The sequence below is a fragment of the Gaeumannomyces tritici genome (assembly GCF_000145635.1).
Source record: "Gaeumannomyces tritici R3-111a-1 unplaced genomic scaffold supercont2.9, whole genome shotgun sequence".
NCBI classification, from domain to species: Eukaryota; Fungi; Ascomycota; class Sordariomycetes; order Magnaporthales; family Magnaporthaceae; genus Gaeumannomyces; species Gaeumannomyces tritici.
This window is the reverse complement of record NW_008804553.1, coordinates 662,405-685,873: the sequence shown is the minus strand read 5'-3', so window position 1 is coordinate 685,873 and position 23,469 is coordinate 662,405. Positions and strand designations below refer to the sequence as shown.

The following is a 23,469-nucleotide window of genomic DNA, read 5'->3' as shown; positions in this document are numbered from 1 at the left end:
ATCGGCCCCTCCAGGCCCGCACCCTGGCGACCATTGACGGCTCCCGTCCCTGCAGGGGCCTGTCCTTGCTACCCCGCCGCCGCTATCTCGGCCCATGATGGCGCGGCAGCCGACTGTTATCGCGCGCACTGCTCGGCTCCATGCGACAGCCGTTGGATGCCATGAGGGGTTGCGGATATCAAGTGACCTCACGGGTATGTTACTAGCACCTTGCTTTGGTACCGTGGCATCAGCTCGACTGGTGAGACAATTGATATTTACACAGCCCCGCTGTAGTACGTGACTACTTGCAGGTGCCGCCTTTGTCCTCGGGTCAAACCACCAGCGGCCGCATTCTCAGTGTATCCAGCAATACGTCAGCAGCCGCGGGGCTACTCCAGCACTCCTGCCTACACCCCTGCCCTCGGCCCTCTCCGTGTGCGCGACAACAATCACCCATTGATTTCGAGGCTATCGAGATACCCGGCATCCACCGCGACAATGGCGACCATGGCGCAGTACAAAGAGATCCTGAAGGGAAAGTACCCCGCCAAGGAACATGCGAAGCGCACCGTCGAGGCCCTCCGCGCCAAGCAGCCCGGTGCCACGGGCGTGCTCTACCTGGAAGGCCAGAAGACGAAGATGATCGAGGACAATGACGGAGAGGAGCACTTTCGGTATGCTCTTATTTGTTGATTTTGCTTCCAAGCTTGACGCCCAAGTCTACGCATCGTAGAACAGAAGCTAACATGAAATCTCCTCCCCTCGCACTTGACCAGTCAACGGCGCTACTTTTACTACCTCACCGGCTGCGATGTGCCCGACTGCAACTACGTCTACGACATGGCCACCTCCCGCTCGACCCTATTCATCCCGCCCGTCGAAGCCGAATCCGTCATCTGGTCCGGCCTCCCCCTCTCGGCCGAGGAGGCGCTCGAGCGCTACGACGTCGACGAGGTGCGCTACACAAACGAGGTCAACGCCGTCCTGGCCAGCCTGGCCGCCGCCGCCGCCGCCGCCGCCCCGTCGGCCACGGTCCACGCGATCCCGAGCCAGGTGTCGGACCAAGTCACGTTCCTGGGCTTCGGCGACAAGGACCTGTCGCTGCTCAAGGACGCCATCGAGCGCGCGCGCGTGGTCAAGACCCCCTACGAGCTGGCCCTCATCGCCCAGGCCAACGAGGTCTCGGGCGCCGCGCACCGCGCCGTCCTGGAGCGCGTCCGGACGGCGGCCAACGAGCGAGAGCTGCACGCCGTCTTCCTGTCCGAGTGCGTCGCGCGCGGCGGGCCCAACCAGGCCTACGGCTCCATCGTGGCCGCGGGCTGCGCGGCCGCGACGCTGCACTACGTCAAGAACAACGAGCCGCTCGAGGGCAAGCTGAACCTGCTGCTAGATGCGGGGTGCGAGTGGGACTGCTATGCGTCTGATATTGTGTGTTGCTTTTTTTTGTGTCTGTCCCTGCCTATATCACTATAGGCAAACAACTGACAGCGGCTCCCTCCCCACTCCCAGACGCGAACGTTCCCCATCTCGGGCAAGTTCACCCCAGAGTCGCGCGCCATCTACGACACGGTCCTCCGCATGCAGCTCGAGTCGATCGCGATGCTCAAGGAGGGCGTGCTCTGGGAAGACGTGCACACGCACGCGCACCGCGTGGCCATCGAGGGCCTGCTCTCGGCGGGCGTCCTCAGGGGCGGCACCGTCGACGAGATCCTCAAGGCGCGAACCAGCACCGCATTCCTCCCCCATGGCCTGGGCCACTACCTCGGCATGGACACGCACGACACGGGCGGCAACCCCAACTACGCGGACCCAGACCCCATGTTCAAGTACCTCCGCGTCCGGGGCAGGCTGCCGGCCGGGAGCGTCATCACCGTCGAGCCTGGTGTATGTTGCTCTCTCGTGTTGTGCGCGCCTCTTTTGTGTCGGACGAGTTTTTTTTTTTTGCTGACCGCTCGCTTTGGCCCTTGTGTGATAGATCTACTTTTGCAAGTTCATCATCGAGCCGTTCCTGAAGGACCCGGTCCACTCCAAGTATATCGACAGCGCCGTTCTGGACAGGTACTGGGACGTCGGTGGAGTCAGGTGAGTTTGCAGCGCTGCAGCCCCCGGCATCTCGGCTCCAAGTTTCCAAATCCCCCTGTTGCTGACATTTGTGTGACCACCAATGCAGAATCGAGGACAACCTCGTTATCACCAAGGACGGATCCGAAAACCTCACCACGGCGGTGAAGGATGTAGCAGAAATGGAGAAGATCATTTCGTCCAGCTAGGCAGGCAATCCTGCCCGATAACTGGGTAGGCTTGTACATGAGTGTCTCAGCTTCCGATTTATAGACGGAACTTGTTCCTAGGCCGTGAATTGTCGTCACCAATGTATCACTGAGACGAATTACACCGCAGGGCCGCTCGTGGGGCTCTATAACGTCAAAGATGTGTGAGAAAACAGCCACCGCGTCCTTGACCTGCCAAACATTCCCATCCAACACGCGAAGCGCCCATCATGTGGCTGTTGCCGCCCAGAGCATTTGCTACGGCGTAGGATCGCGCATGCTGGCCGTCAACTACACGGGCGTGCTGACGACGGCCAAGACAGCGGCGCGGCAGATGACGCCCATGGTGCGCAGCAACTTCGACGAGGTGCCCGGCCTGCGCGAGACGTGAGAGGCCGAGAACATGGGCCGGCCGGCCGAGCCCGAGGAGTTCAAGGGCGCCGTGCTGTTCCTGATGAGCGGCGCGAGCAGCTTCGTGGCGGGGTCGAATATTGTCATGACGGGGGGCATACTGCGTGGTAGATGTTGGACTGGCTGGGAACTGGCTGGGATGGGTTACATGTCTGGTAGTTTGATGAATTCTTCCCGCCTTCCCCGGATCCGTTAGACTGATACTCTCCTAGCTTTTTGTGGATGAGACGAGAAGACAGAAACCCGGGCTTTCACTCCGGGCCGTTGACTGGTTTCGTCCCCGTGAACGTGGTCGACGGCCAATGCATACCCAAAGCCGGGTTGCGGTCAGGGCTGAATACTTGGTACCAGGTCGGCCGGCTTTAGCGTTGCAACGCTGCGGCATTGAGGAAAACCAAGCATTTACCCAAGCACTGCTTGATATCCAGCCGTCCTCCCGCTCTATGGGGTCGCCCGGGCCTGTCGATCAGGGGTCCTGTTCCGCGCCTTGCTGCCGCCGTCCCCTCAATGCCGTCACAACACACACTCGATCGCCCCGGGTTTGCACCATTTGCGATCTGCAACGCCATGTCTTGGCCCTCACAATTGCTGCGTGTTTTGACCGGAGTCTCCGTTGACTGCGATCCCGAGATAGAGATGCCTCTAGTAGCTGGGTACTTTTTGATAAAAGCCCCGACTGGCACTCCACGTACGCTTCCCGGATTCTCACTCCCTCTTCAGCTTGCGTCTCCCTTGTGATTCCTCTTCCCGGTGCTGTTTATCTGCCAGCCCTTCTTACCGCCACTCCTTTTGGTCGTCCTTCATTCGGGACTCCTTCGGGCGTATCCCGCCAAGCACACTACATCCCCGACCTGTTCTACTCCTCGTCGCCATGGAGGCCCTCGACGCGATCCAGCACCTCATCCCAATCGCAGCCAACGATGAGCCAGACACGACCACTACAGCCGTGAACCCCCTCGCCCATCTCCCCATAACCACCTCCAACATCAATCTCACCGAAATGGCCTCACGCCTGCCGCCCCTGCTCGAGATCGAGCGCTTCAGCAGCGAGGATGCCGGGCCGGCCGTCAAGACGGGCATGTGGACCCTCGTGGCCGTGTCAGGCCTGTTCCTAGCCCTCCGCCTGGGCGCCAAGAAGAAGAAGCGCCACGTCGGCGCCCTCGACAACGACCACGACCACGACGACGGCGACGACGGCAGCAGCAGCACCCCCGACAAGCAGCTGCGCCGGCCCAGCCTCTACTGGGACGACTGGGTGCTCGTGGGCGCGTGGGCGGCGCTGCTGGCCAACGGCGTCTTCACGCACGCGGCCGTCGAGCTGGGCTACGGCCGGCACGCGCGCGACGTCGACCCGCGCGCGCTGCCGTCGCTGGCCGTCGCGGGGCTGCTGTCGTCCACCTTTTCCTTCGCCGGCCAGGCTTTGGGCAAGACGGGGCTGGCGCTGGCGCTGCTGCGGTTCACGCGGCGCGGCGGCCGGGTCCGCGCGTTTGTGCTCGTCAATATTGTGCTCGTCAACGTCTTGTTCGCCATCGGTGCCGTGCTGTTTTGGGTGCAGTGCGTCCCGCTCGAGAAGTTGTGGAGGCCGTCGCTGGCCGGTGGCAGGTGTATGGATCCGAGGATCAACGTCGTCTACGGCATCATCGTAGGAGGTCAGTCGGTCTGCTGTGCCCCTTTGGGCCAGAGAGAGAGAGAGAACTAACCGATAGATCGCTGCAGGGTACTCGGGTATCATAGACCTTATCCTTTCCGCACTCCCCTGGAAGGTTTTGAAGGATGTCCAGATCGACCAGCAAGAGAAGATTGCTGTAATTCTGACCATGAACCTAGGAATCTTGTAAGCCCCCTATCTCGCTAGCCCTCCTTCAATGCAGCGATAGAACCTACGCTTATGTCCTAACTGACTTGTATAGTGCTGGTATCGCCGCCTTTATAAAATGCTCCTATGTGCCAACCCTTATCTACGGCGACTTTTCGTGTATGTGCCCAGTCATCTCTCCTCCCTGTCCCAATCCTCAACCCGAAATTGCTATGCGATTCCGCGGTGCTGACAGCTATCAAATACCTGCAGACACCGGGGCCCAGCTCGTCATCTGGGGAGCCGCAGAGACGGCCGTGGTTATCATGGCAACGTCCGTCCCCATCATGCGGCCGCTGCTACGTGACGCTGCGTCGTCCATGCGCAGGAAGATGTCGCCCAAGAAGCCCCAGCAGCAGCTCTGGGCCCTGCCGCCAGACCAGAAGGGCGAGGGCACGACTTTCCCCACCAGGTAGACTTTCCATGCTCCTAAAGTGTGACATGGCACTGGAGAGGGCGCAGGTTTGCCCATACCATGTCGGCGCCACACGTATTCGGGAGAGGCGATCCGGTACGCCAGCTTGTGTATGCGTTTTTATCGCATTCGCCGAGCCCGATGAGGTTTCGCACGTGTCGGAACGGTCTTGAAGCAAGAAGGAGGGCATTATTCTTATTCAGTTTACCTATTATCTTCGCATTCGAGTGCCGCTGAGAAGCGGAACAACAAAGAACAAGCTTTTAATCACGGGATCTAGATTCGGAACGGCGAGAGAAGCGAAATCAAGAGAATCATGTACAGGGTGCTAATCATATCTATGTACAGCTAACAAGGGACCGGCCTCCTCCAACTCGTGCACCAGGCGCCAGCGTCACCCGAGCGCGTTTACCTCCCCGAGCACTCCCGCGAGTTGGAGCCAGAGCCAGACTTGGCCCCCGAGCCGCGGTTGCTGGGACGGGAACCAGCGTTGGCCCCGCTACTGGTGGCAGGGCTGGGGGCGGTGCCGGTCCCGGAGCCGGTCCCAGCAGTGCTATTACCGCCGCTAGGGGCGCTAGGGGCGCTAGGGGCGCTAGGGGCGCTAGGGGCGCTAGGGGCAGGCTGAGGGGTGGCACCTGAGCCGGCGCCGGAGAAGGCAAAGTCGACGCAGCTGATGTAGGTCTGCTTGGCCTCGATGGGGCTGTCCCAGAACCACTGCAGCACGCACGCGCCGGCGGTGCCGCACTTTTCGGGCAGGCTGGCGGGCATGGTGACGCTGAAGTTTGTGTTGTTCTTGGCCACGCCCGTCTTGGTGGAGGCGTAGTTGTCGAACTCGATCAGGGGCGTGCCGATGATGGAGTTGGACGTCGTGTCGACGACGCTGACGTTGCAGATGCCCGAGTGCGGCGCCGTGATGGCCACGTTGAAGTCGACCTTCTGGCCCGGCGAGAACTTTTGGATCCGCTCCGGCTTGTTGTTGTCGGAAAAGGGGATGCCCTTGCACAGCTCGAGCTGGCACTTGGACGCGTCGAACCCCTGGCGCGGCGCCTGCTGGGCGAGCTGCTGGATGTTGCCGTTGGGGTCGCCCTTGACGTTGTTGAACATTTGCTCGCCGCAGTTCTGCTTGAAGGCGTCGCCGGCCTCGCGCGCCAGCGGCGTCAGGACACGGCCGTGCCCGAAGACCCCGGTCGCGGCCGCGAGGAGGAGGCTTGCGACAGAGAGTGACTGCATTTTTTGCTTGTGTGCCTTGGGTTGGACGGTGAGACTTTCCTCGCCTTGGCAGAAGGATACAGAGCGAATAAAAATCCGGGGGGTAGATATCAAGGAGCTGGATGTGGAAAGTAGATCCTGAAAAGGTGTCAATGTGGCTGATCTTGGTGTTGAAGGAGAGTAGAGCGGGAAAACGACAGTGGTATCAGAATGACTGATAGAAAAGAATGTGACCAAAAGCTAGTGAGCTCCTGGATGGTGAAAGAAATAGAAGCTGTGAAACTCGGGGCCAAGACGAGCTTTTATGCCCTTTCTGGACAACAATCCTGCATTGCACCCTCCGTGATGTCGGCGCGCCCCCACCGCAAAGCCTCCCGGCGCGCAGGGATCACCCCAAGCAACACCCCCGTAGCGTCACCCATGTCGCCAGGGGAAACGCATGGCGATCGACGCATGGGGGCATGACGGGGGATCCGCATCATCTCCAGGTCCCCTCGGAGAAACAAGACCATCCTTCTCAGGCACCATCTTCGCATTCGCCATGGGGGTTGCTTGCCTGCTAGAGAGGGGCAAAGACAAAGTTCAGATGGTGATATAATGGGATGCAAAGCGTGTTGAAACCAACTTCTTGGGTGCCTCCTGGGTCTGTCAGACGGGGGTGCCCTGCTTGGTGCATGTGGCCGGGTCGCGCGGGTCCACTTGCTTGCGCCCGATGGCCGAGGTCTCGGCTCGAGCTTTGCGATGGTGTTGAGCCCCAACGGTGGAGGCGTCTGGTGTTGGTCGGTCGGTGGGAGCGAGGGGCTCGGCAGGCGGGAGGCTCAGGGGTGGTGGGTCCAGCCTACTGCAGGGGTGCAGAGCCGCTGGTGTCCTCTAAAAATGGCTCCATTGCGTGCTTGGTCTGTCGATCTTCACAGCCGCGTAGAAACTCCGAGCAAGTATCGCTTCCAGATGTTATTCCTCGTAGGTGCCTAGGCAATGGGTCATGGAGAAATGAGAGACGAGAACGAAAGCATAGAAAGTCAAGAGCTGTCTGCCTAAAATAGGTAAACAAGACCCCGATTTGGACACCATGTGTCACGGAACATGAATCTTTCAGACAAAAGCATCAGGATGCCATCTCTTCACTGCGCAGAATGTCGCCAAGATCTTCGGCGTTTTGTGGGAGAAGGTAAAATGTGACCAGGGGGGCTGCTGGCGAGTCGACTAGCACATCTAATGCTGTCAAAAAGGATCCGAAGTTTACGACGAGCGGCCGGCACGAACTTCAGGCAATCAATGCGACGTAAAATCCAGGGCGGCAAGGATGGGCCGGCCATCGCAGCAAGGAGTCCTCGGTCAAACCGGGCGGGGAGGCAGGGCGGCCATCGCACCTAGGCCCAGGGCAGTCCAGAGCAGAAGGAAAATTGAAGGGTTGAGATTTCACCCAGTCCTGGGTTGCAAGTCACCCAAACATGAAACAGACGCCAGCTCCTGCGCCTGTCAGGTCGACCGACTCGCCCACATCCCCCGCAAAAAGTATCTCGCCGTCGACACGCGCACGGCGACGCTCTGTCGGCAGTTTTCCACCAGTAGGACGACAGTGTCCAGGTACTCAGGGACCACGAGCGTGCTGTCTGCGGTCTGGCTGCTCTCGGTCGTCTGCGGTGCCCCGAGCTTCTTCTTGGGGGTACAGTGGCAGCAGCGACTGGATCGGCTGGTATGTTCCCTGCGGACCCTGACGGCAACGGGGGCGTATACTCTCGCCGGTTCACGCGAGGGGGCTGCCCGCTCCGATGCAATGGCTCCCATCTCTCGCAGAGGTTTTGCAGTCTCCGACGTCAAAATCTCAACCCCTGGCACAGCCTTTTCCCGCTCGGGTTCCGCGGCGATTGGCTCTAGCGCAGGCGAAGAGACCGCCGCTATCACAGGTTTTGGGCTGTCTGCTCAGGCACCCGTATCCGTCGACGGCTCTTCCCCGTGAACATTATTGATCAGGCTCGAAGGGGCCATATAAGGCGAATATACAGAGACTGATTCCAGGTCATCTTGTAGCCGAGTGAATGCCGGAAGCTCCAAAAAGCTCTGCCGGCGGGGATTTGCTGCCGCTGCGTCTTTGTGAGAGCTGGAAGGGCGGCCGAGGGAAACGTCGCTCTGGCTTCCCATCAAGCCGAAGCTGCGCCGGAGCTCCAGCACAGACCGTTGATAGTCGATGGCCAGCGGACGGTTCTGTTGGATGGGCGTCGGATGTGGCTCAGAGTATGTCGCGTGATCTCGCTTCGGACTGTGGTGTGGTTCAGGAGCGCGTTGGGTGGCCGCCTCTGGCTCGTGGCGCTGAACTGAGCGACGGCGACTACTTGGCTGCCGCTCGGGACGTGGGCCGGGACAATTCGGTTGCTCTCTCTGAGGGCGAGATGGCCGTCCGCCGGGCGCCGCGCTTGAGCTTGCTCTTCGACGACCGCTCCTGCTGCCTTGTCGACTGAGAGGGGGCTGCTGAGATGTTGCCTCCAGCCTAATCTCAAGGCGATCCAGAACCTCTCGCACCGCCAGTAGGACTGTCGCGTCGCTGATTATCTCGTCCTTGCGATGAACTGTATGCCTGTCGGAGTGGCGTAGAGTTTACCTTCCCACAGAGCGCAGGCAAAGGTGTCTATCCTGTGATGACGTGAAGAGTTGGCCAGCGCGTAGATCAGTCTCGTTCCATAGAGATATGCTTTAGGATATCTAGCTTGAGATAAAAAGCACACGGTACTTCTTGGCAGCGTCGACGGGCTTCGTCAAGCCGCGCCACAAGCGTCCCAACGTCAGATGTCGCTCGATGCAGGCAATCTGACGTGGGAATAAGCCAAGCTCGGGCTCAGGCATCGATGCTATCATCCATCCAAGATCGACCTTGCTCCAACGTCCTCGGCGAGCTGTGTGGGTTCGTGCGCCCACTTTCCCCGCCTCCAGCAACGGGGATGCGCAATAGGGTGATGATGAGCAGTGGTTCGTCGCATTTGTCTGACTACACCTACAGCACACACCTTGCTTGGCCGCGTGCTTGGATTACAGGCCCAACACTTTGCTCGGACGGCCGCAATGCCGGACTTCCGTGCGCGGGCCACCGTGGCCGGGCACCACCCCGAACACGCCGCTGATTGCGAGGGTCGCATCGAGATGGCGTGGAGGCACATGCGGATTCGATGAGGGGATCGCTGGGATCTATCAATCTAGAACCGAATGTTAGAGGGTGTGTAAAAACTCGGCCAATTTCGCTGTCCTTTGTTGAACATTTCTTTCTTCCTCTTACCCTTTGCCGCTGGTGTGGCCATCACCTGACCTGTCCAGGGCGGCTGCACTGATGAACTCTCAAAGCGCCCTTTCATCATCACCACGCCGCATACACGTGACAGCGTGGCTATCTCGTGCAAAGGTCTGGATCAGTTTGCTTCTGGGTGGAGAGATGCACACGTGACTATGGGACTTTTACGCGTTCCACGCCTGAGGGGCTGAAATTTTCTTCCCCTCCGCCGTGCTTCTCCGTAAAACCCCGCCAAACTTTTCTTTGCTGCCCAGCATTAGCAATCCAGCCCGGATAGTCCTATTCCTTTGCTGCACTGGGCTGTCACGCCGGCGCATAAACTATCCCTCTCATTCCCCAATCGTCTTCTTCCTTTGTTCAGTCCTTTTGCTCATCAGCATTTGTTGCCTGCCCTTAATTGCGCTTTTCCCATCACCCACTAGTCACATCTCACTACTACCGCCAGTATGAAGTACATCGTAGTGAACGGAGGTATGTGCCTGCCCACTCATCATATATACCATCTACCAGATCACGGCTAACTGTGAACCAGGCGTCATCAGCGGCGTGGGCAAGGGCATTATTGGTATGACCCTCGGCTCGAGGGCGGCGCTGCTGCACCATTCAACTGACATGAGCGCACGTGGGTGTAAAAAGCCTCTTCGACCGGCCTGCTGCTTAAGTCGATTGGCCTCAAGGTCACTGTAAGGATATGCCCGCCTACCTGTATACCTGCCACGGCTTGCTCGTTCTAGCTGCCTGTCGCACTCGTAATAGTGATACTGATCCGCGTCGCTACTTGTAGGCGATCAAAATCGACCCGTACTTGAATGTCGACGCGGGCACCATGAACCCACTGGAGTCAGTTGGCATCGCTGGCTCCTGATCGTTGCGCCCCTGCTGCCCCGTTTCTCTACTGTCTTGCTGACCGCAAGACGCCCGTAGGCATGGAGAGTGCTTTGTGCTGTCCGACGGCGGCGAGGTGGACCTCGATCTTGGAAACTATGAGCGATACCTCAACGTAAACCTCACGCGCGGCCACAGCGTCACCACGGGCCAGATCTACAAGGAGGTCATTGACAAGGAGCGCAAGGGCGACTTCCTTGGCAAGACGGTCCAAATCGTGCCCCACATCACAAACGCCATCCAGGAGCGCATCGAGCGCGTTGCCCGGATCCCTATCGACGATTCGGGTGAGGAGCCGGACGTTTGCATCATCGAGCTCGGCGGCACCGTAGGCGACATCGAGTCCATGCCGTTCGTCGAGGCGCTCACGCAGCTGCGTCACCGCTACGGTCGGAACGGCTTCTTCAGCATCCACGTCTCGTTCGTACCCCTGATCCACGGCGAGCAGAAGACCAAGCCCACCCAACACTCGGTCAAGACAGTCCGCAGCGCCGGCTTGATTCCCGATCTTCTGTGCTGTCGGTGCGAGACGGGCTTGGAGAAGGGAACCGTCAACAAGATCGCGCTTCACTGCCAGCTCGAGCCGGAGCAGGTCCTTGTTGTCCACGACATGCCGTCCATCTACCAAGTCCCCATGCTGCTTCACGAGCAGGGACTCATACCCCTGTTAGAGACTTCCATGGGACTTGATCAGATCACACCGACGCCGAGCAGGGTGCAGCACGGATCCGAGATGTGGTCACTGTGGAAGGATAGAGTGCTTGCGGGCGACAACTTGGGAACGGTCACCATCGCGCTGGTCGGAAAGTACACGGAGCTCCACGACTCGTACCTGTCGGTGATAAAGGCACTGGAGCACTCGTCGATGCGGTGCCGCCACAAGCTCGACCTGCAGTGGGTCGACTCGGAGCACCTGGAGCCGTCGGCCGACAAGGCCACGCACGACACCGCCTGGGCAAAGGTCCGCGGCGCCAACGGCATCCTCGTCCCCGGCGGCTTCGGCACGCGCGGCACCGAGGGCATGATCGCGGCGGCCAGGTGGGCGCGCGAGAGCAACGTGCCGTACCTGGGCGTCTGCCTGGGCATGCAGCTCGCCGTCATCGAGATCGCGCGCAACGTGTGCGGGCTGGCGGGCGCGACGTCGGAGGAGTTCGACGGGCAGGCCGAGCACAAGGCCATCATCTTCATGCCCGAGATCGACAAGACCACCATGGGCGGCACCATGCGCCTGGGCCTGCACGACACGCACTTCCAGCCGGGCAGCGATGGCAGCCGCATCCGCACCCTCTACGGCGGCGGCGCCGTCGCCAGCGAGCGCCACCGCCACCGCTACGAGGTCAACCCGGCCGTCGTCGAGCGCCTGCACGCCGCCGGCCTCGAGTTCCTCGGCAAGGACGACAAGGGCGAGCGCATGGAGATCGTCGAGCTCAAGAGCCACCCCTACTTTGTCGGGGTCCAGTACCACCCCGAGTACCTCAGCCGCGTCCTCGACCCGAGCAAGCCCTTCCTCGGCCTCGTCGCCGCCAGCGCCGGCTGTCTCGACCAGGTGACGGCCGACGTGCTGGCCGAGCACAAGAACGGTACCACCGCCAACGGCGTCAACGGAAAGACTCATCGGTTCTAGATGGAAGCTTGAGACGGGTTGACGGTCGTATCGCCTGACCCCCCCCCCTTTTTTCTGTCTTCTTTTTTCCCATCTCTTTTCTTTCCCGGACCTTGTTCAGTGGGCCTTCTCCTTGGTTAGTTTGGGGTTTCCTTGGGCGTCATTGGGTTAACGTGTGGTCAGCTACATAGACCGGGGAACGTGGACAGACAAGTGCGCATTAGAGAATGAGGGGCTTTCTGGCTTATTTCTTCGCCGTCTTTTCATTGATTCACCCCTTGGATCCTTATAGAGTTCCTACGTAGCGGCAGGTATAAAAAAACTAAAGCGATTTGACGATCGGTTTTTTGTTGGGTAAATGTGAAAAAGGGTGCTGTTGAAAAAACACTGATGACTAGCGCGATGGACACGGTAAGGTCCTGTGAGCCCAGAGACTATATGATTACATGCTCGAGAGGAGAATACAGGTATAAAGGACATGCTACGCTCCAGACGCCCCAAACCCAAGTTGACGGTTGCCGCCGAAACATACATGACATGGGAGACACACTCCCCACCCACTCCCCCAACTCCTATCCGTCGGCAACTCGCGCTCACCCCGGCAGCCACCCGACGCGCTCCATGGGCCATCTGATCCACAGCCTCTCGGCAGGCGACAGGGCGTCGTAGATGCCGGCGATGAGGTGCTCGGGCCAGCCCCTCGTCATCCAGCCCAGCTCGAGCACGCGCAGCAGCACGACAAAGTGGGCAAAGATGGCGAGCGCGACGGGGCGGCGGTTCCGGGCGCGGGCCACAAAGTCGTCCGAGACGTGGTACATCCAGCCAAAGACGACCTGGGCGCTCCGGTGGCGCGGGTTCATGTCGGCGTCGAAGACGGTGGCGAAGGACGTGGCCAGCGCCGCAAAGGCCGACGCGTACACGTCCCGGTCCGGGTCGCCGGCCGCCACCTGCTGCCGGATCACGTCGCGCAGGTCGCGCATCGGCTCGCTGCGCGCCGCGAAGCCGCCGCCGCCGCCGCTGCTGCTGCCGATGCCGATGCCGACGCCGCTGCTGTTGTCGCTGCCGAGGTGGGAGCTCTCGCGTCTAGAGCGCCTGCGGCGGAGGGAGGGGTGGGGGTGGGAAATGTGTGGGAGGTCGCCGATGGATGAGCCGTCGTTGACGGATGATCCGTCGTGATATTGGTGATGGTTGTGGTGGCTGTGGTGGTGGTGGTGATGCCCGTGGCCGTGGCCGTGGCCGTGGCCACCCTGCTGCAGGTGGTCCTTGGAGTCCTCAGCATCCGCCATGTCCTCGTCCTCGCCGTCGTCCGAGTCCAGCATGTGCTCGTCGTGCTCCATGTCCTCTGCCGTCGCGTCCGGGCCGAACATCTGGTCGATCAGCCCCCAACTCTTTTTTTCCTCGCGCGGGCCGAGGCCGCCGCCGCCGCCGCCGCCGCCGCCGTGCGCCTGCTGCGCCGTTTTGGTCGCCTTCATGACCGAGCGCAGTCCCCTAAAGAACACCAGCCACTCCTCGGTGCTGCTCGCGCCCTGCGCCGCCGCCACCGCCGCCGCCACCGCCGCCGCCGTCATGCCGTAGTCGCCGTGGCTGCTCACGCTGCCGGCAACGGCGCCGCCTGCTGTGAGCCCGTCGCTGTCGTGCACGCCGCCTTCGACCCCGCCGCCGCCGGGCCCAGCAACGTCTTGCGCACTCGGCGGCGGCGGCGGCGGGGGCTCCGCATCAAAGAGCAGAAAACTGCCCGGCTGGGGCCCGCGCGCAAAGATGTAGAGGCAGGTGAGGCTCGTAAAGACGTGCAGGGCGTCCGAGTTGCCGTCGTTGAAGTCGCCGAGCAGCGGCGTGGCCAGGCGCAGCGACACATCCCAGTGCTCGTCCACCTTGCGCCGCAGCATCTGGCGGCGCGCTGGGTCGGCCGCCAGCTGCACCATGTGCAGGCCCGCGACGGCCAGGATGGCGTGCAGGACAAAGGGGTGACTGAACCCCGTCTGCGGCGCCGTGATGGCCCAGAAGCGCTGGATGGTGCGGGCGTGCCCGAAGGTGACGGCCGTGAAGGTCACGAAGTGGTGGAAGAGCTCCAGGTCCGTCATGTCGAGGCTCCCGCCTGCGCCGCCGCCCCCTGCGCTCATGAAGCCGCCTGCCGAAAAGGTGCCGCTGGCGAGGCTGACCCGCCGGTCGATGGGCGAGTGGAAGGGCGGCGGCGGGCCGCCGCCGACCAGCCCTGCCGAGTTGGGCGGGTGAGGAGCACCCGCGCTGGGAGGGCCGCCGTCCGGCTGCCCGAGGGCGGCCCGCGGGCTTGAGGCGGCCAGGGCGAGGGTGCCGAGACTACCGAGCGGGAAGAGGCCGAAACTGGGAGCGCCGCCAGACATTGGCTGCTGGGACTGCTGCTGCGGGGAGCGGATCGGCGGGAGGGCGTCGGCGAAGACGAGCGGCGCTGGCACCGTGACGCTTGGCGGAGGGGCGCTGCCGTCAGCGGGACCGGGCGCCGCTGGGCCGGGGGCTGGCGTCGACCCGGCCATGCTGAGGCTGCAGATGAGCCCTCGGATCAGGCAGTTTGAGCATGCCGGCCTCAGCTCGTCACACTTGGTGGAGAGGGGGAGTGAGCGAGTCAACAAGACATCCCTTTTGATTTGAGAGTCGCAGACAAGAACAGCAACATCGACCCCCATGCCATGAACGAAAAGCGCCACCCATTGTGACAAGACGCGGGGTCTCTGGGGTCTCGCCAGGGGCCATCACCAAGGAAGATAACGAGCGTACCTTGATACGCCTGCCCTTGCAGTACGTGCAGCCAAAGCGAGACTTGCGGTGCGTCCTACGCCTGGCAACGGGCGGAGGCGGGCCATCGGCTGCCTCAATCGGCGCCATCTCGGCCGCGGCGAGGCAGCCAGTTTGACGCAGCCTTTTTGTTCTTTTCTTGGCTTTGTTTTTTTTTAGCGTTGCTTTTTTTTCGTCCCAGGAGAGGCGTTGAGTGCGAAAACGAGCGTATTCCCAAAAACGCCCCTCTCACAGGGGACCAAGAACGGAACCAATTTGCTGGTGCTGTTGCGCGCCCTCACTCCTCGGCCGGGAGTGTATAGTGTAGCGTTGGGATGGAGACTTTGTCGAACCCAAAACAAAGTTGATAGGCGTATGGCGTATCACCCGCACAAACTCCGCACGTCCTCAAGTTGGCGCCAGAAGGGCAGCCCCAGCTCTTGGTGTGTGAGCATGGGGGCCTACGCGCGTGCGACGTAGTGCGGAGCAACAACAAGCAAGTGTTGAGGCCTCAGAGTGGCGGGATTGGGGTGTCGCCTAACAAAACCGGGGCCTCTCCCCCTCGCGCACGTGCCCGCCTATGCCGAGGTCTGTCCCTGGCGGTCGAAGGCGGGGGACAGGGGTTCAGCTGGCTCGATTGGTGTCAATGATTGGTGTTACTGCCATGACGGGATCCCGCCTGCGAGCCGTTGCTACGAACCACGCGACTGCCGTACCCGCCCCTGCTGAGCAGGCTTCCATTTGTGGCGGAGCTCGGCATGACAGTTGTGCCGAGAGGAAGCCGTTCCAAGACGTGTGTTGGTCAATCGATTGTCTCGGGGACTTGGGGCGACTCTTGACACACTAATTTGGAGCCATAAAAACTTTTGCAGTCGGGATTGATTCATTACACCTGCCTGTCATCTTCATTGAGCTAACAGAGAGCCGTTCCTGACCCTTCAGTACCACTGCACACTGCACACCTACTGTGTGTGGGTGGTCTGCAGTGAGAATGCACACTCATCCTACCTCATCTACTCGACTGGCCACTCCTCCCTCGGCAAAGACCATCTCTTCTATCGCCAGACAAGAAAGCCACCCAACCGCCGACGCTGCTCACAGCAGGTACTTGAACCCGCCCGCCACCTGCGCCGGCGTCGGCCCGTTCTTGCCTAGGTCCTCGCCGCGCTCAATCTTTGCATTCTGGCGGCCGAGGTAGACGCGCGTGGCGGCCGCGAAGCCGATGGCGAGCCCCGTGGCGGCCAGGTTGACGATGAAGGCGACGAGGTAGCGGGGGGCGCCGCCGTACAGGTAGCTGGCCCAGATGTTTGGCGTGTTGCAGAGCGCGTTGATGAGGGCGATGGCGCTGGCGCGCTTGGCGGCCGGCTGCGCCAGCGTGCCCGTGATCCACGACAGCGTCACCACGGCGCTCGAGTAGAAGGACGCCGGCAGCAGCATCATGGCCGTGTAGCGCGCCCCCGTGTTGAGCGTCGACACGGCCATGATGTTGGCCGCCAGCGTCACGAAGAGCGGCGCCACGATGTGCCAGAAACGCTCCTGCGTCCGGTCCGAGTGGAACCCGTTGAGGAGCATGCAGAAAACGCAGAGCACAAAGGGCGGCGCCGTCAGCCCGTACGTCGTGTTGCGGTCGTATCCCAGCCCGCCCACCACAGAGGGGAAGAAGTTGACGACGGCCCCGACGATGTAGGTCTATCGGGCGTTTCGTTCGAGCGTCAGCCATCCAATCCTGCACTGCCGTGGCACCAACCACGCATCACGCACACAAACAGGTTGGTCACATACCGAATATAGAATCCCGGTCAGCAGCCACGTCTTGACGTCGGTCAGCGCCAGCGTCAGGCCCTTTATGGCTGTGATCTCGTCCGACTTGTCCTCCTGCCCCTGGTCCGACACAAAGTTCCACTGCACCCACTCGCACTCGAGCTCCGACAGCGTCGCAATCTTCTTGTTGGAGTTGGGCAGCACGAAGCCGAAGGCGATGGCGAGCGCCGTCGTCAGCACGCCCTCGACCAGGAACAGCCAGCGCCAGCCCGCGAGCCCCTGCCGGCCGTCGAGGTTCAGGATGCCGATGGCGAAGAGGCCGCCGAAGGCGTTGCCGAGCTGCGACCCCGAGTACAGGATGGCGGTCCTGAAGGCGAACTGTCGGCGGTTGTAGAAGAGCGACAGGAAGTAGAGCGCTCCGGGGAAGAAGATGGCCTCGACGAAGCCGAGGAAGATGCGCGCGGCGAGCAGTCCACCGTCTGTCGACACCTTTGGTCAGCGTCCGCCAGCGCGCAATCTATATCAGAGGCTGGACTTACAGTTATGCACCACGGCCATCAGAGCGCTGATGATACCCCATGCCCCCATTCCAGCGCAGATGTACAGCCCAGGCCATGCGATTTTGTTGACAATCATGTTTGAAGGGATCTGCATCAGGACTACATTTTTTTTGGTTTCGGTCAGCCCACCATCCTGGCCTTCTCTCTTATCCTACCAAACTCATCCGCGCCCCAGCATGTCATACTCACTGTAGCCGACGAAAAGGATGGACACGGTCGTCTGGTAGTCGACAGTGCTAAGGTTCAGGTCCTTGTCGATGTTGGCCAGCTTGGCCGAGGCGATGTTTTGGCGGTCCAAATAGTTTAAAATGTACATTATCACCATTATGGGCATTATCACCAGATCCATTTTGAGCGTCGCCCGCTTGCCCAGCCGGTCGTACTCCTCCTGGCTCAGCGCGGCCAGGCTGGCGGGCATGACGTTGACGCCGACGCTGAGGGCGCCGGCGGCGGCCGGCTTGTCGTTTGCATCATCGTCGTAGTGCTCCAGCGACGGACGCCCCGTGGCCTTGTCTTTGTCGGACATTCTGGCTCCTCTCGAGGCTCGTGCGTGCGATCTGGCTTTCCTCGTGCTGCTGCGGGAGACGGGCGGGGAGTGAGCTGCACGTCGTCGGGGTGGCCTCGTCGTGCTTCTCGGGGGCCTCGAGGGCGGCTCTCTTCATCTTCTTAAGGCTCGCTGCCGGATGGCCCGTCGGATGCGAGTCAGTCCGAGTCTTTCCCCAAGGAACTCCCCAAAGTGGAGATATCCACTGGCCCCCAGGCCAGAAGGATTTTCTCCTCTCTGAGGTGGATTCAACCATCGCCTGTCACTATGCCAGCAATTCTACCCCAGATCAATCTCACCATCCCCTCTATTTTGCGGTGGCCTTTCCTTGGCAATATGGGGGTCTGTTCGGCATCAGATGTCAACTCCGCGTGAAGAGCTTCCATAGTACTGTGTTTTGTTTGCTCCGAGCTGGCATTTATGTCATGTACAAGACATGGAAACCGGCAGCCCAAGGCCGGGCACGAGGCAGGCAACGCTTGATTCCAGCATAAGCTCGAAACCGCCTAACTTCATTGCCAGGAATCGTTCCTTGAGAGGTGATAGCTATGTCTGCGCATGCCTCGCGCCCGCCATTCCACCCACTCTCCTTCACCGACACCAACCCGACCCCCAGCTTTGTGGGGGTCAGAAATCAAGACTATTAGCAAGGCAGCGTCAGCTGGGGCCCCCTGAGTGGGGGATCAACCCCCGCGATGCTGGGGCAGAGATGGCTGGGGCTGCTGGAGCTTACCCCAATTTCCCCCAAGTTTCCGGCAAGAATTCCGCACAGTTTGGGCTCTGGGGTACGGACTCTTTGCATGCAGCCCCTGGAACCGAGGGACTTCACAATAGATGAGCTGGCTCACCGTTCATCATTGTCCCCATGTGTGGGTGTTGTGTATTTTTATCCCCTTTTTCTTTCTTTCTTTTTTTTACTGGCAACGTGGTTTCGCGTCCCAAATGGCCCTGGCCATGTGGTCGCCGCCTTCAAGGTTTTACAGGCGCCTCCTCGCCCACCACCAACAAAAGATCGGTTGATTGCCTCTTCAGGAAGCCCTCCCGCCCTGTGATTGGATCGCCGATCTCGGCGGCGCCATGGCATTTCCTCCAAGGCCACATGTACCCCGTCATTGCCCTACCGGCAGCTTCTGCCTGCATACCTGTAGGTAGCCGTGGCATTCCGCAGTATTCCTCGCATGAACATGGTCCCATTGCCCCATCCATCTTTCCTCCCCGCCTATTCACAGTCTGCTCCTGGGCTGCACCTCGTGCTCGAGGCGCTCGATGTTCACCATGGCCGGCACCAGCTCATCCAGCCTGCTGGCACCCAAGAGCGCCATGCTGGTCTCGATCTCGTTGCGCAGCATGTTGATCATGCGGGCCACGCCCTCCTCGCCGTACGAGCACGTGAGCGCATACAGCGACGGGCGGCCGATCCCGACGGCCGACGCGCCCAGCGCCAGCGCCTTGATGATGTCGGTGCCGCGGCGAAAGCCGCCGTCGACCATGACCTGGAACCTGCGCCTGACGGCCACGTCCGCCACCAGGTGCGGCGCGTGCTTGCGGATCTCGAGCAGCACCATCATGGGGGACTGCGCCGTGTCCAAGGACCGGCCGCCGTGGTTCGACAGCACGATGCCGTCGAGGCCGCGGTTGTAGGCCTCGACGGCGTCCTCCACCGTTTGCACGCCCTTGAGGACCAGAGGCAGCCCCGTCGTCTCGCGGATCCAGCCGAGGTCCTCCCACGTCAGGCTCGGGTTCAGCAGGTGAAGGCTGCCGGCCTTGGCGGTGCCTTGGGCCACCAGGACGTCCTCGCCGTTGGCCACCTTGACGCGGTCGTCCCGCTCCCGACGGCCGATGACGGGGCTGTCGACGGTCAGGAAGATGGCGCTGACGCCAAGAGCCTTGGCCTGGAGGAGGAGTGCGCGCGTCTTCTCATAGTCCCTCCCTGTATATAGCTGCAGGGCCAGCGGCTGCTGGGGGTGGACGCGCCCGCGGCAGATTCTGTCGTGGTTGGCGGTCGTGGGCATGCACCAGAGGATTCCCTCACCGCCGCAGGCGCGGCTGATGCAGAGCTCGCCGTCCGGGTGGGCGTAGCGGCTCTGGCCGGTAGGGCTGATGTAGATGGGGAGCGGCGAGAACCGGCCCAGGATCTCCCGCGAGGTGTCGATGCGGCTCACGTCCCGGAGAACGCGCGGCCGAAGCGTAACGCGGGAGAAAATGTCCCGCGCCTCACCAAGGGACCTCTCGTCCTCGGCACCGGACGAGTAGTAGGCCCAGGCCTCCGGGGAGAGGTAGGCCTTGGCCGCCTTCTCGAAATCGTCGAGGTTGAGGATGGCGTTCAGGCGCGGGCCCGAGCCGGGGTCCCGCTCAACGAAATCCCAGGTGCTGATCTTCTCGGCCAATGCCTCGTCGCACTTGCCGATGAAGGCAGCCGATGGTAGGGTTTTCTCTACCAGCTCCTCGTCGTGGACGTCCGCATAGGGCCGGGTCATGTCGGTCGCGGCGTGCTTCAAAATGACTTGGGCGCCGCCAGGGTGGGCATTGATGAAGCCTGGTGAGGTGACAGCAAAGTGAGCACGCAAACATGCCAAGCGCCAGGATTGCCGGGTAAATGCTTTTCACTTACCAGTCACGTCCCAGACCTTCCCATGGATAACGACCCAGCAAGACTCCTTCGTGCTGTGCTGGCGCAGCTCGTCCCAGCTGACTTCCCTGGTTGAAGCCTTCATCTCTGCACCACCCGGCACATCCTGCGCCAGGAAGTTGAGCCGAGGCCGAGGCATATTGAAGACCTTAGGGCAGGTCTAAAGATGGGAGGTGTGTATCGAAAACGGCCAAGCGGGGGGAACAGGACTGTCGGAAGTCGGTTACTTCTCCGAACCATGCGTGGCGGAGAAAGATGGAGATATCCGAGGTAGGGGAATCTGGAGCGGCAGTGTGTCCGGCCGGGGTCGCGCTTCTCCACTCCGAGTGGGGGTACACCGCCCCCATTGGGTCTTGGGCAGGGAATAAACATACATGACCAGAGTATGGGACCGTCCTGCCTTTAAAAGGACAACTCCAAGTATATATAATCCCCGTTCTTTTCTACCGAGATATCAGCCATACCTACGGTCATCCGCTAAAGGTCGCAGGGGTTGATTCTGTTGATGAAGAAGGCAGGAGCACTAACAACTCTGGCAAGACCTGATGAACTACCAGAGACCAGTGCTCCATAATAGAAAACAGAAACCCGAGCAGTCTCCATGCCCAGGCCCAATGGCCCAACACGACGATTTCCGCTCGCTCCGACAGATGTCCGATAGACACGCCGGCAGCGAGTGCGTTCCTCCGCACTCGAGATGGCCTTTCTTATCAGCTCGGGTCGAAAAGAGCCTCATCGTAGAGCAACGCGTCAAAAGATAGCAAGTCGTCATTGCGCATGAGGCACGCATTTCGGATGGAGATTGCTGCGGGCCTGTATCGATCGACTCGCTCCCAATCGAGCTGCTGAAGGCCGTGGATCCAGCGCGATGGATTGCTTCGTTCCCCGCTGTGAGGACAGCCTTGCTCTCAATATCACATGGTTCCAGCACAAGTGGGTTGCTTTGCCATTGATGCTACTTTGCCCACAAGCCGGATTGCCTGACCTCCCCTTTTAGGCAGGAGGCTCACACCCAGCCCCCTGCCGCATCACGACCTCTTCAACCATAAAAAGGGCCGGTCCGCGATCTCTTGGCAAGCCTCGTCCTCGTCCGTCCTCTTGCCCTCGCCAAGCCAGACCTCCAGGATCCTACGCCGGCCCGATTTCCGTTCCGTCTCGCCCAAAGCCATCAACTCGACCCCTAGCCAACATGTACTTCGCCGCCACCATCGCTCTCTTCCTTGGCGCCGCCTCGAGCGCGCTGGCTCTGCCGACCCCCAACGTGAGCACTGTCGCCGCCGCCGCCGCCAAGGTCCTGGTCAAGGTGGACCTCCCGGCCCCCAACAACTGGCTCACGGCCTCGCGCCTGTACCCCAGCAACGTGATCGCGGCCTACAACGCCGAGCTGGCCGCGTACGACGCTGAGAGCTGGAACGCCCACATCCTGGAGAAATGCCAGGGCTTCAGAGACTGCACCTCCACTGCAAGCTACCAAGGTATGCCGCCTGGTTGTATTTGCCGTGCCATGTCGATGCACTAGTGAGAAACTAAGCTGATCATGCCACGCCACCGACAACGCAGGCACTAACAGCGGAAGCACCGGAGGACGCTACTGGTTCGGAGAGGTTTACCGTGGTGGCCCGACCACCGCGGCCGACTACGAGCGAGTTCCTGACGCTTCGCTCGGTGTCACCAACTCCCAGATGTACACCATCAAGGCCTAGGTGGTTGCCAAGATGGCGGGGCGGGAGCACAATCTCCGTGTCCGAGTTGATGGCAGTGTTTTCTTTTTTTCCCTTTGATGCAATGGGTGCTGCGCCTTGTCGCCGTGTTGGGACTTGACTTTGGTTGCTTTGCTCGTAGCCCCGCAGATTCGCGACGTCTTGAATCTCGAGGTCTCAAGGGAAGGTCAATAAGGAGTTAAACTGCCTCACAGTTAGGCCTCGGAACGGCCTCCTACCGAGGGTGCGGGTGACATACCGCGGGAGCCTGCCACCAGTAGCTGCCACCCCGAGAATATTAATATACGACCAGCCCCAATCCATCCCAAGCCACCCTGCGGCCACCCTGCGCTCTCACGTTGCACCAACTGTACGGCTATACTGGCAAGCATGACAGTGATACGAGATGGACGAGGCTGGTGGTCCCAAAACGATACAGATTGATGCCTCTGCAATATTTCGGACTGCGATCCGCCATAGGAAACGCTCAAGCACAGAGAAGGATGCGCTGGAGGCGCTTCAAGTGGTATGCCACAAAAACCAGCGGTAGCCCACGGGCGCACCGGCCAGTACCAAGCTGAGCTTGCGTGGTGACTCGCAAGTTGGAGTCAAACATAGTGACGCAAGACAGGATGCACATATGATAACCTAGAGGCGTGGGTTCTCAGTGCTAGATATCTAGGTAGCTGCGGATGAAGGAACACGCCCTTGAACAGGGACGCGATGCTGATTGCTAAAGCTGAACAGTTGGGGAAGCCTCAGTTTTGTCATCGTGACACCGATCGTATCTTCGGCATTCCGCACACATGACTGTTTGGACATGCAACAGATGCCCACTCTTCCATATCTGAGCATGGCCGAACCAAGGAATCCCAGATAGGAGACGAGCAATTGCTCGGTTTGATAGCCGCACGACTAAACACAGGATTCTACCCCATTAAAGGGCGAAATAAACGCTCAAGGAGAGAATAAAATGCTGCTAAAACATACGTACCAGGAGGCTGGCGAGAACGAGACGGGCTTTAACATCTACAGATGGCACGCAAGATTTGGTGCGGTGGCGGTGGAAGCACGGAGAAGTGACAGTGCAGATGGCATCTCACTCAAGTCCAAAACCACAGGCTTAAATGACTCGAGAAGGAAGATTGACGGCTTCCCTGTCGCCACCGAGCATCTCATGCCCTGCAACCCGCCCCCCAGTCGAAGGATCGGCCCCAGCATCGAACATATTCCGCCCGCCGGAAATTTCGCCTTCCACCGAAGGGCCACCAACCCCGATACTTTTACTACTCACCGTTGTCAATAGGGGAAGACCCGGTTGTTCTTGCAGCAGTGTTTGCAGGCCAAGAAGCCCGTCGTCGCGGCCAGATTACTTTGGCCAAGGACGACGGCACTGGTGACGGCATCGGCCCCAGGCTGGCGCCCACGGCAATGCACGCAAAGGAATAACTGCCCAATATCGTCTCAAGCCCGGCGCCTGTGTCCCACCACCTCGGCCCCTCCAAGCTGTCCGGGACAGCCGGCGATCCCCGAGCCAGGCTGACCCTGTGCTCAACCGCCGCCGCCGCTGTCCACGGAAGCCGAATCATTGCCCCAGAAAGAGGCCACGTGAAGGGG

At 60.7% G+C, this 23,469-nt stretch overlaps 10 protein-coding genes across 10 annotated transcripts; 5 read left to right on the top strand and 5 right to left on the bottom strand.

Annotated features, from left to right (window-relative positions):
• Nucleotides 1-120: 120 nt before the first annotated feature.
• GGTG_12689 (hypothetical protein) lies at nt 121-2,873 on the top strand. The gene is made up of 5 exons (XM_009230590.1): nt 121-656; nt 759-1,410; nt 1,492-1,866; nt 1,958-2,064; nt 2,153-2,873. The coding sequence occupies exons 1-5, from the start codon at nt 481-483 to the stop codon at nt 2,250-2,252; spliced, it is 1,410 nt and encodes a 469-aa protein (XP_009228854.1). The 5' UTR covers nt 121-480; the 3' UTR covers nt 2,253-2,873.
• Nucleotides 2,874-3,550: 677 nt separating this feature from the next.
• On the top strand, nt 3,551-4,934 carry GGTG_12688 (hypothetical protein; the record flags this gene model as incomplete). Its single annotated transcript, XM_009230589.1, has 4 exons — nt 3,551-4,312; nt 4,380-4,497; nt 4,574-4,638; nt 4,732-4,934. Exons 1-4 carry the CDS (start codon nt 3,664-3,666, stop codon nt 4,932-4,934), a joined length of 1,035 nt encoding a protein of 344 aa, XP_009228853.1. The 5' UTR covers nt 3,551-3,663.
• Nucleotides 4,935-5,203: 269 nt separating this feature from the next.
• Nucleotides 5,204-6,163, bottom strand: GGTG_12687 (hypothetical protein; the record flags this gene model as incomplete). Its single annotated transcript, XM_009230588.1, has 1 exon — nt 5,204-6,163. One exon carries the CDS (start codon nt 6,161-6,163, stop codon nt 5,342-5,344), a length of 822 nt encoding a protein of 273 aa, XP_009228852.1. The 3' UTR covers nt 5,204-5,341.
• Nucleotides 6,164-6,790: 627 nt separating this feature from the next.
• On the bottom strand, nt 6,791-9,294 carry GGTG_12686 (hypothetical protein; the record flags this gene model as incomplete). The annotated part of the gene is made up of 5 exons (XM_009230587.1): nt 6,791-6,980; nt 7,674-8,040; nt 8,319-8,630; nt 8,866-8,947; nt 9,145-9,294. The coding sequence occupies 5 exons, from the start codon at nt 9,292-9,294 to the stop codon at nt 6,791-6,793; spliced, it is 1,101 nt and encodes a 366-aa protein (XP_009228851.1).
• Nucleotides 9,295-9,647: 353 nt separating this feature from the next.
• GGTG_12685 (CTP synthase) lies at nt 9,648-12,249 on the top strand. Its single transcript, XM_009230586.1, has 5 exons — nt 9,648-9,893; nt 9,955-9,987; nt 10,059-10,105; nt 10,207-10,262; nt 10,347-12,249. Exons 1-5 carry the CDS (start codon nt 9,869-9,871, stop codon nt 11,929-11,931), a joined length of 1,746 nt encoding a protein of 581 aa, XP_009228850.1. The 5' UTR covers nt 9,648-9,868; the 3' UTR covers nt 11,932-12,249.
• GGTG_12684 (hypothetical protein) lies at nt 12,119-15,128 on the bottom strand. The gene is made up of 2 exons (XM_009230585.1): nt 14,662-15,128; nt 12,119-14,483 (listed from the first exon to the last, which is right to left on the bottom strand). The coding sequence occupies exons 1-2, from the start codon at nt 14,767-14,769 to the stop codon at nt 12,504-12,506; spliced, it is 2,088 nt and encodes a 695-aa protein (XP_009228849.1). The 5' UTR covers nt 14,770-15,128; the 3' UTR covers nt 12,119-12,503.
• Nucleotides 15,129-15,514: 386 nt separating this feature from the next.
• Nucleotides 15,515-17,689, bottom strand: GGTG_12683 (nicotinamide mononucleotide permease). The gene is made up of 4 exons (XM_009230584.1): nt 17,169-17,689; nt 16,959-17,078; nt 16,441-16,898; nt 15,515-16,347 (listed from the first exon to the last, which is right to left on the bottom strand). Exons 1-4 carry the CDS (start codon nt 17,503-17,505, stop codon nt 15,754-15,756), a joined length of 1,509 nt encoding a protein of 502 aa, XP_009228848.1. The 5' UTR covers nt 17,506-17,689; the 3' UTR covers nt 15,515-15,753.
• Nucleotides 17,690-18,118: 429 nt separating this feature from the next.
• Nucleotides 18,119-20,381, bottom strand: GGTG_12682 (cytochrome b2). The gene is made up of 3 exons (XM_009230583.1): nt 20,135-20,381; nt 18,372-20,059; nt 18,119-18,163 (listed from the first exon to the last, which is right to left on the bottom strand). The coding sequence occupies exons 1-2, from the start codon at nt 20,289-20,291 to the stop codon at nt 18,747-18,749; spliced, it is 1,470 nt and encodes a 489-aa protein (XP_009228847.1). The 5' UTR covers nt 20,292-20,381; the 3' UTR covers nt 18,119-18,163; nt 18,372-18,746.
• An 829-nt stretch (nt 20,382-21,210) lies between these two features.
• GGTG_12681 (hypothetical protein) lies at nt 21,211-22,223 on the top strand. The gene is made up of 2 exons (XM_009230582.1): nt 21,211-21,627; nt 21,713-22,223. Exons 1-2 carry the CDS (start codon nt 21,342-21,344, stop codon nt 21,853-21,855), a joined length of 429 nt encoding a protein of 142 aa, XP_009228846.1. The 5' UTR covers nt 21,211-21,341; the 3' UTR covers nt 21,856-22,223.
• Nucleotides 22,224-22,258: 35 nt separating this feature from the next.
• On the top strand, nt 22,259-23,301 carry GGTG_12680 (hypothetical protein; the record flags this gene model as incomplete). Its single annotated transcript, XM_009230581.1, has 3 exons — nt 22,259-22,378; nt 22,850-22,904; nt 23,159-23,301. 3 exons carry the CDS (start codon nt 22,259-22,261, stop codon nt 23,299-23,301), a joined length of 318 nt encoding a protein of 105 aa, XP_009228845.1.
• Nucleotides 23,302-23,469: the final 168 nt, after the last annotated feature.

What these genes read in the sequence shown, in the direction of transcription:
- GGTG_12689 (XM_009230590.1), top strand. Translation starts at nt 481, where the DNA reads ATGGCGACCATGGCGCAGTACAAAGAGATCCTGAAGGGAAAGTACCCC. An exon ending in TCATCACCGTCGAGCCTGGT is followed by an intron (nt 1,867 to 1,957) that starts GTATGTTGCTCT and finishes CTTGTGTGATAG; the next exon opens with ATCTACTTTTGCAAGTTCAT. An exon ending in TGGGACGTCGGTGGAGTCAG is followed by an intron (nt 2,065 to 2,152) that starts GTGAGTTTGCAG and finishes CCACCAATGCAG; the next exon opens with AATCGAGGACAACCTCGTTA.
- GGTG_12685 (XM_009230586.1), top strand. Translation starts at nt 9,869, where the DNA reads ATGAAGTACATCGTAGTGAACGGAG. An exon ending in GTACATCGTAGTGAACGGAG is followed by an intron (nt 9,894 to 9,954) that starts GTATGTGCCTGC and finishes ACTGTGAACCAG; the next exon opens with GCGTCATCAGCGGCGTGGGC. An exon ending in GGCACCATGAACCCACTGGA is followed by an intron (nt 10,263 to 10,346) that starts GTCAGTTGGCAT and finishes AGACGCCCGTAG; the next exon opens with GCATGGAGAGTGCTTTGTGC.
- GGTG_12684 (XM_009230585.1), bottom strand. Translation starts at nt 14,769, where the DNA reads ATGGCGCCGATTGAGGCAGCCGATGGCCCGCCTCCGCCCGTTGCCAGG. An exon ending in GCAAGGGCAGGCGTATCAAG is followed by an intron (nt 14,484 to 14,661) that starts GTACGCTCGTTA and finishes CTCTCCACCAAG; the next exon opens with TGTGACGAGCTGAGGCCGGC.
- GGTG_12683 (XM_009230584.1), bottom strand. Translation starts at nt 17,505, where the DNA reads ATGTCCGACAAAGACAAGGCCACGGGGCGTCCGTCGCTGGAGCACTAC. An exon ending in CATCCTTTTCGTCGGCTACA is followed by an intron (nt 17,079 to 17,168) that starts GTGAGTATGACA and finishes AAAAAAATGTAG; the next exon opens with TCCTGATGCAGATCCCTTCA. An exon ending in TGACCGGGATTCTATATTCG is followed by an intron (nt 16,348 to 16,440) that starts GTATGTGACCAA and finishes AACGCCCGATAG; the next exon opens with ACCTACATCGTCGGGGCCGT.
- GGTG_12682 (XM_009230583.1), bottom strand. Translation starts at nt 20,291, where the DNA reads ATGCCTCGGCCTCGGCTCAACTTCCTGGCGCAGGATGTGCCGGGTGGT. An exon ending in GAAGGTCTGGGACGTGACTG is followed by an intron (nt 20,060 to 20,134) that starts GTAAGTGAAAAG and finishes TCACCTCACCAG; the next exon opens with GCTTCATCAATGCCCACCCT.
- GGTG_12681 (XM_009230582.1), top strand. Translation starts at nt 21,342, where the DNA reads ATGTACTTCGCCGCCACCATCGCTCTCTTCCTTGGCGCCGCCTCGAGC. An exon ending in CTCCACTGCAAGCTACCAAG is followed by an intron (nt 21,628 to 21,712) that starts GTATGCCGCCTG and finishes CCGACAACGCAG; the next exon opens with GCACTAACAGCGGAAGCACC.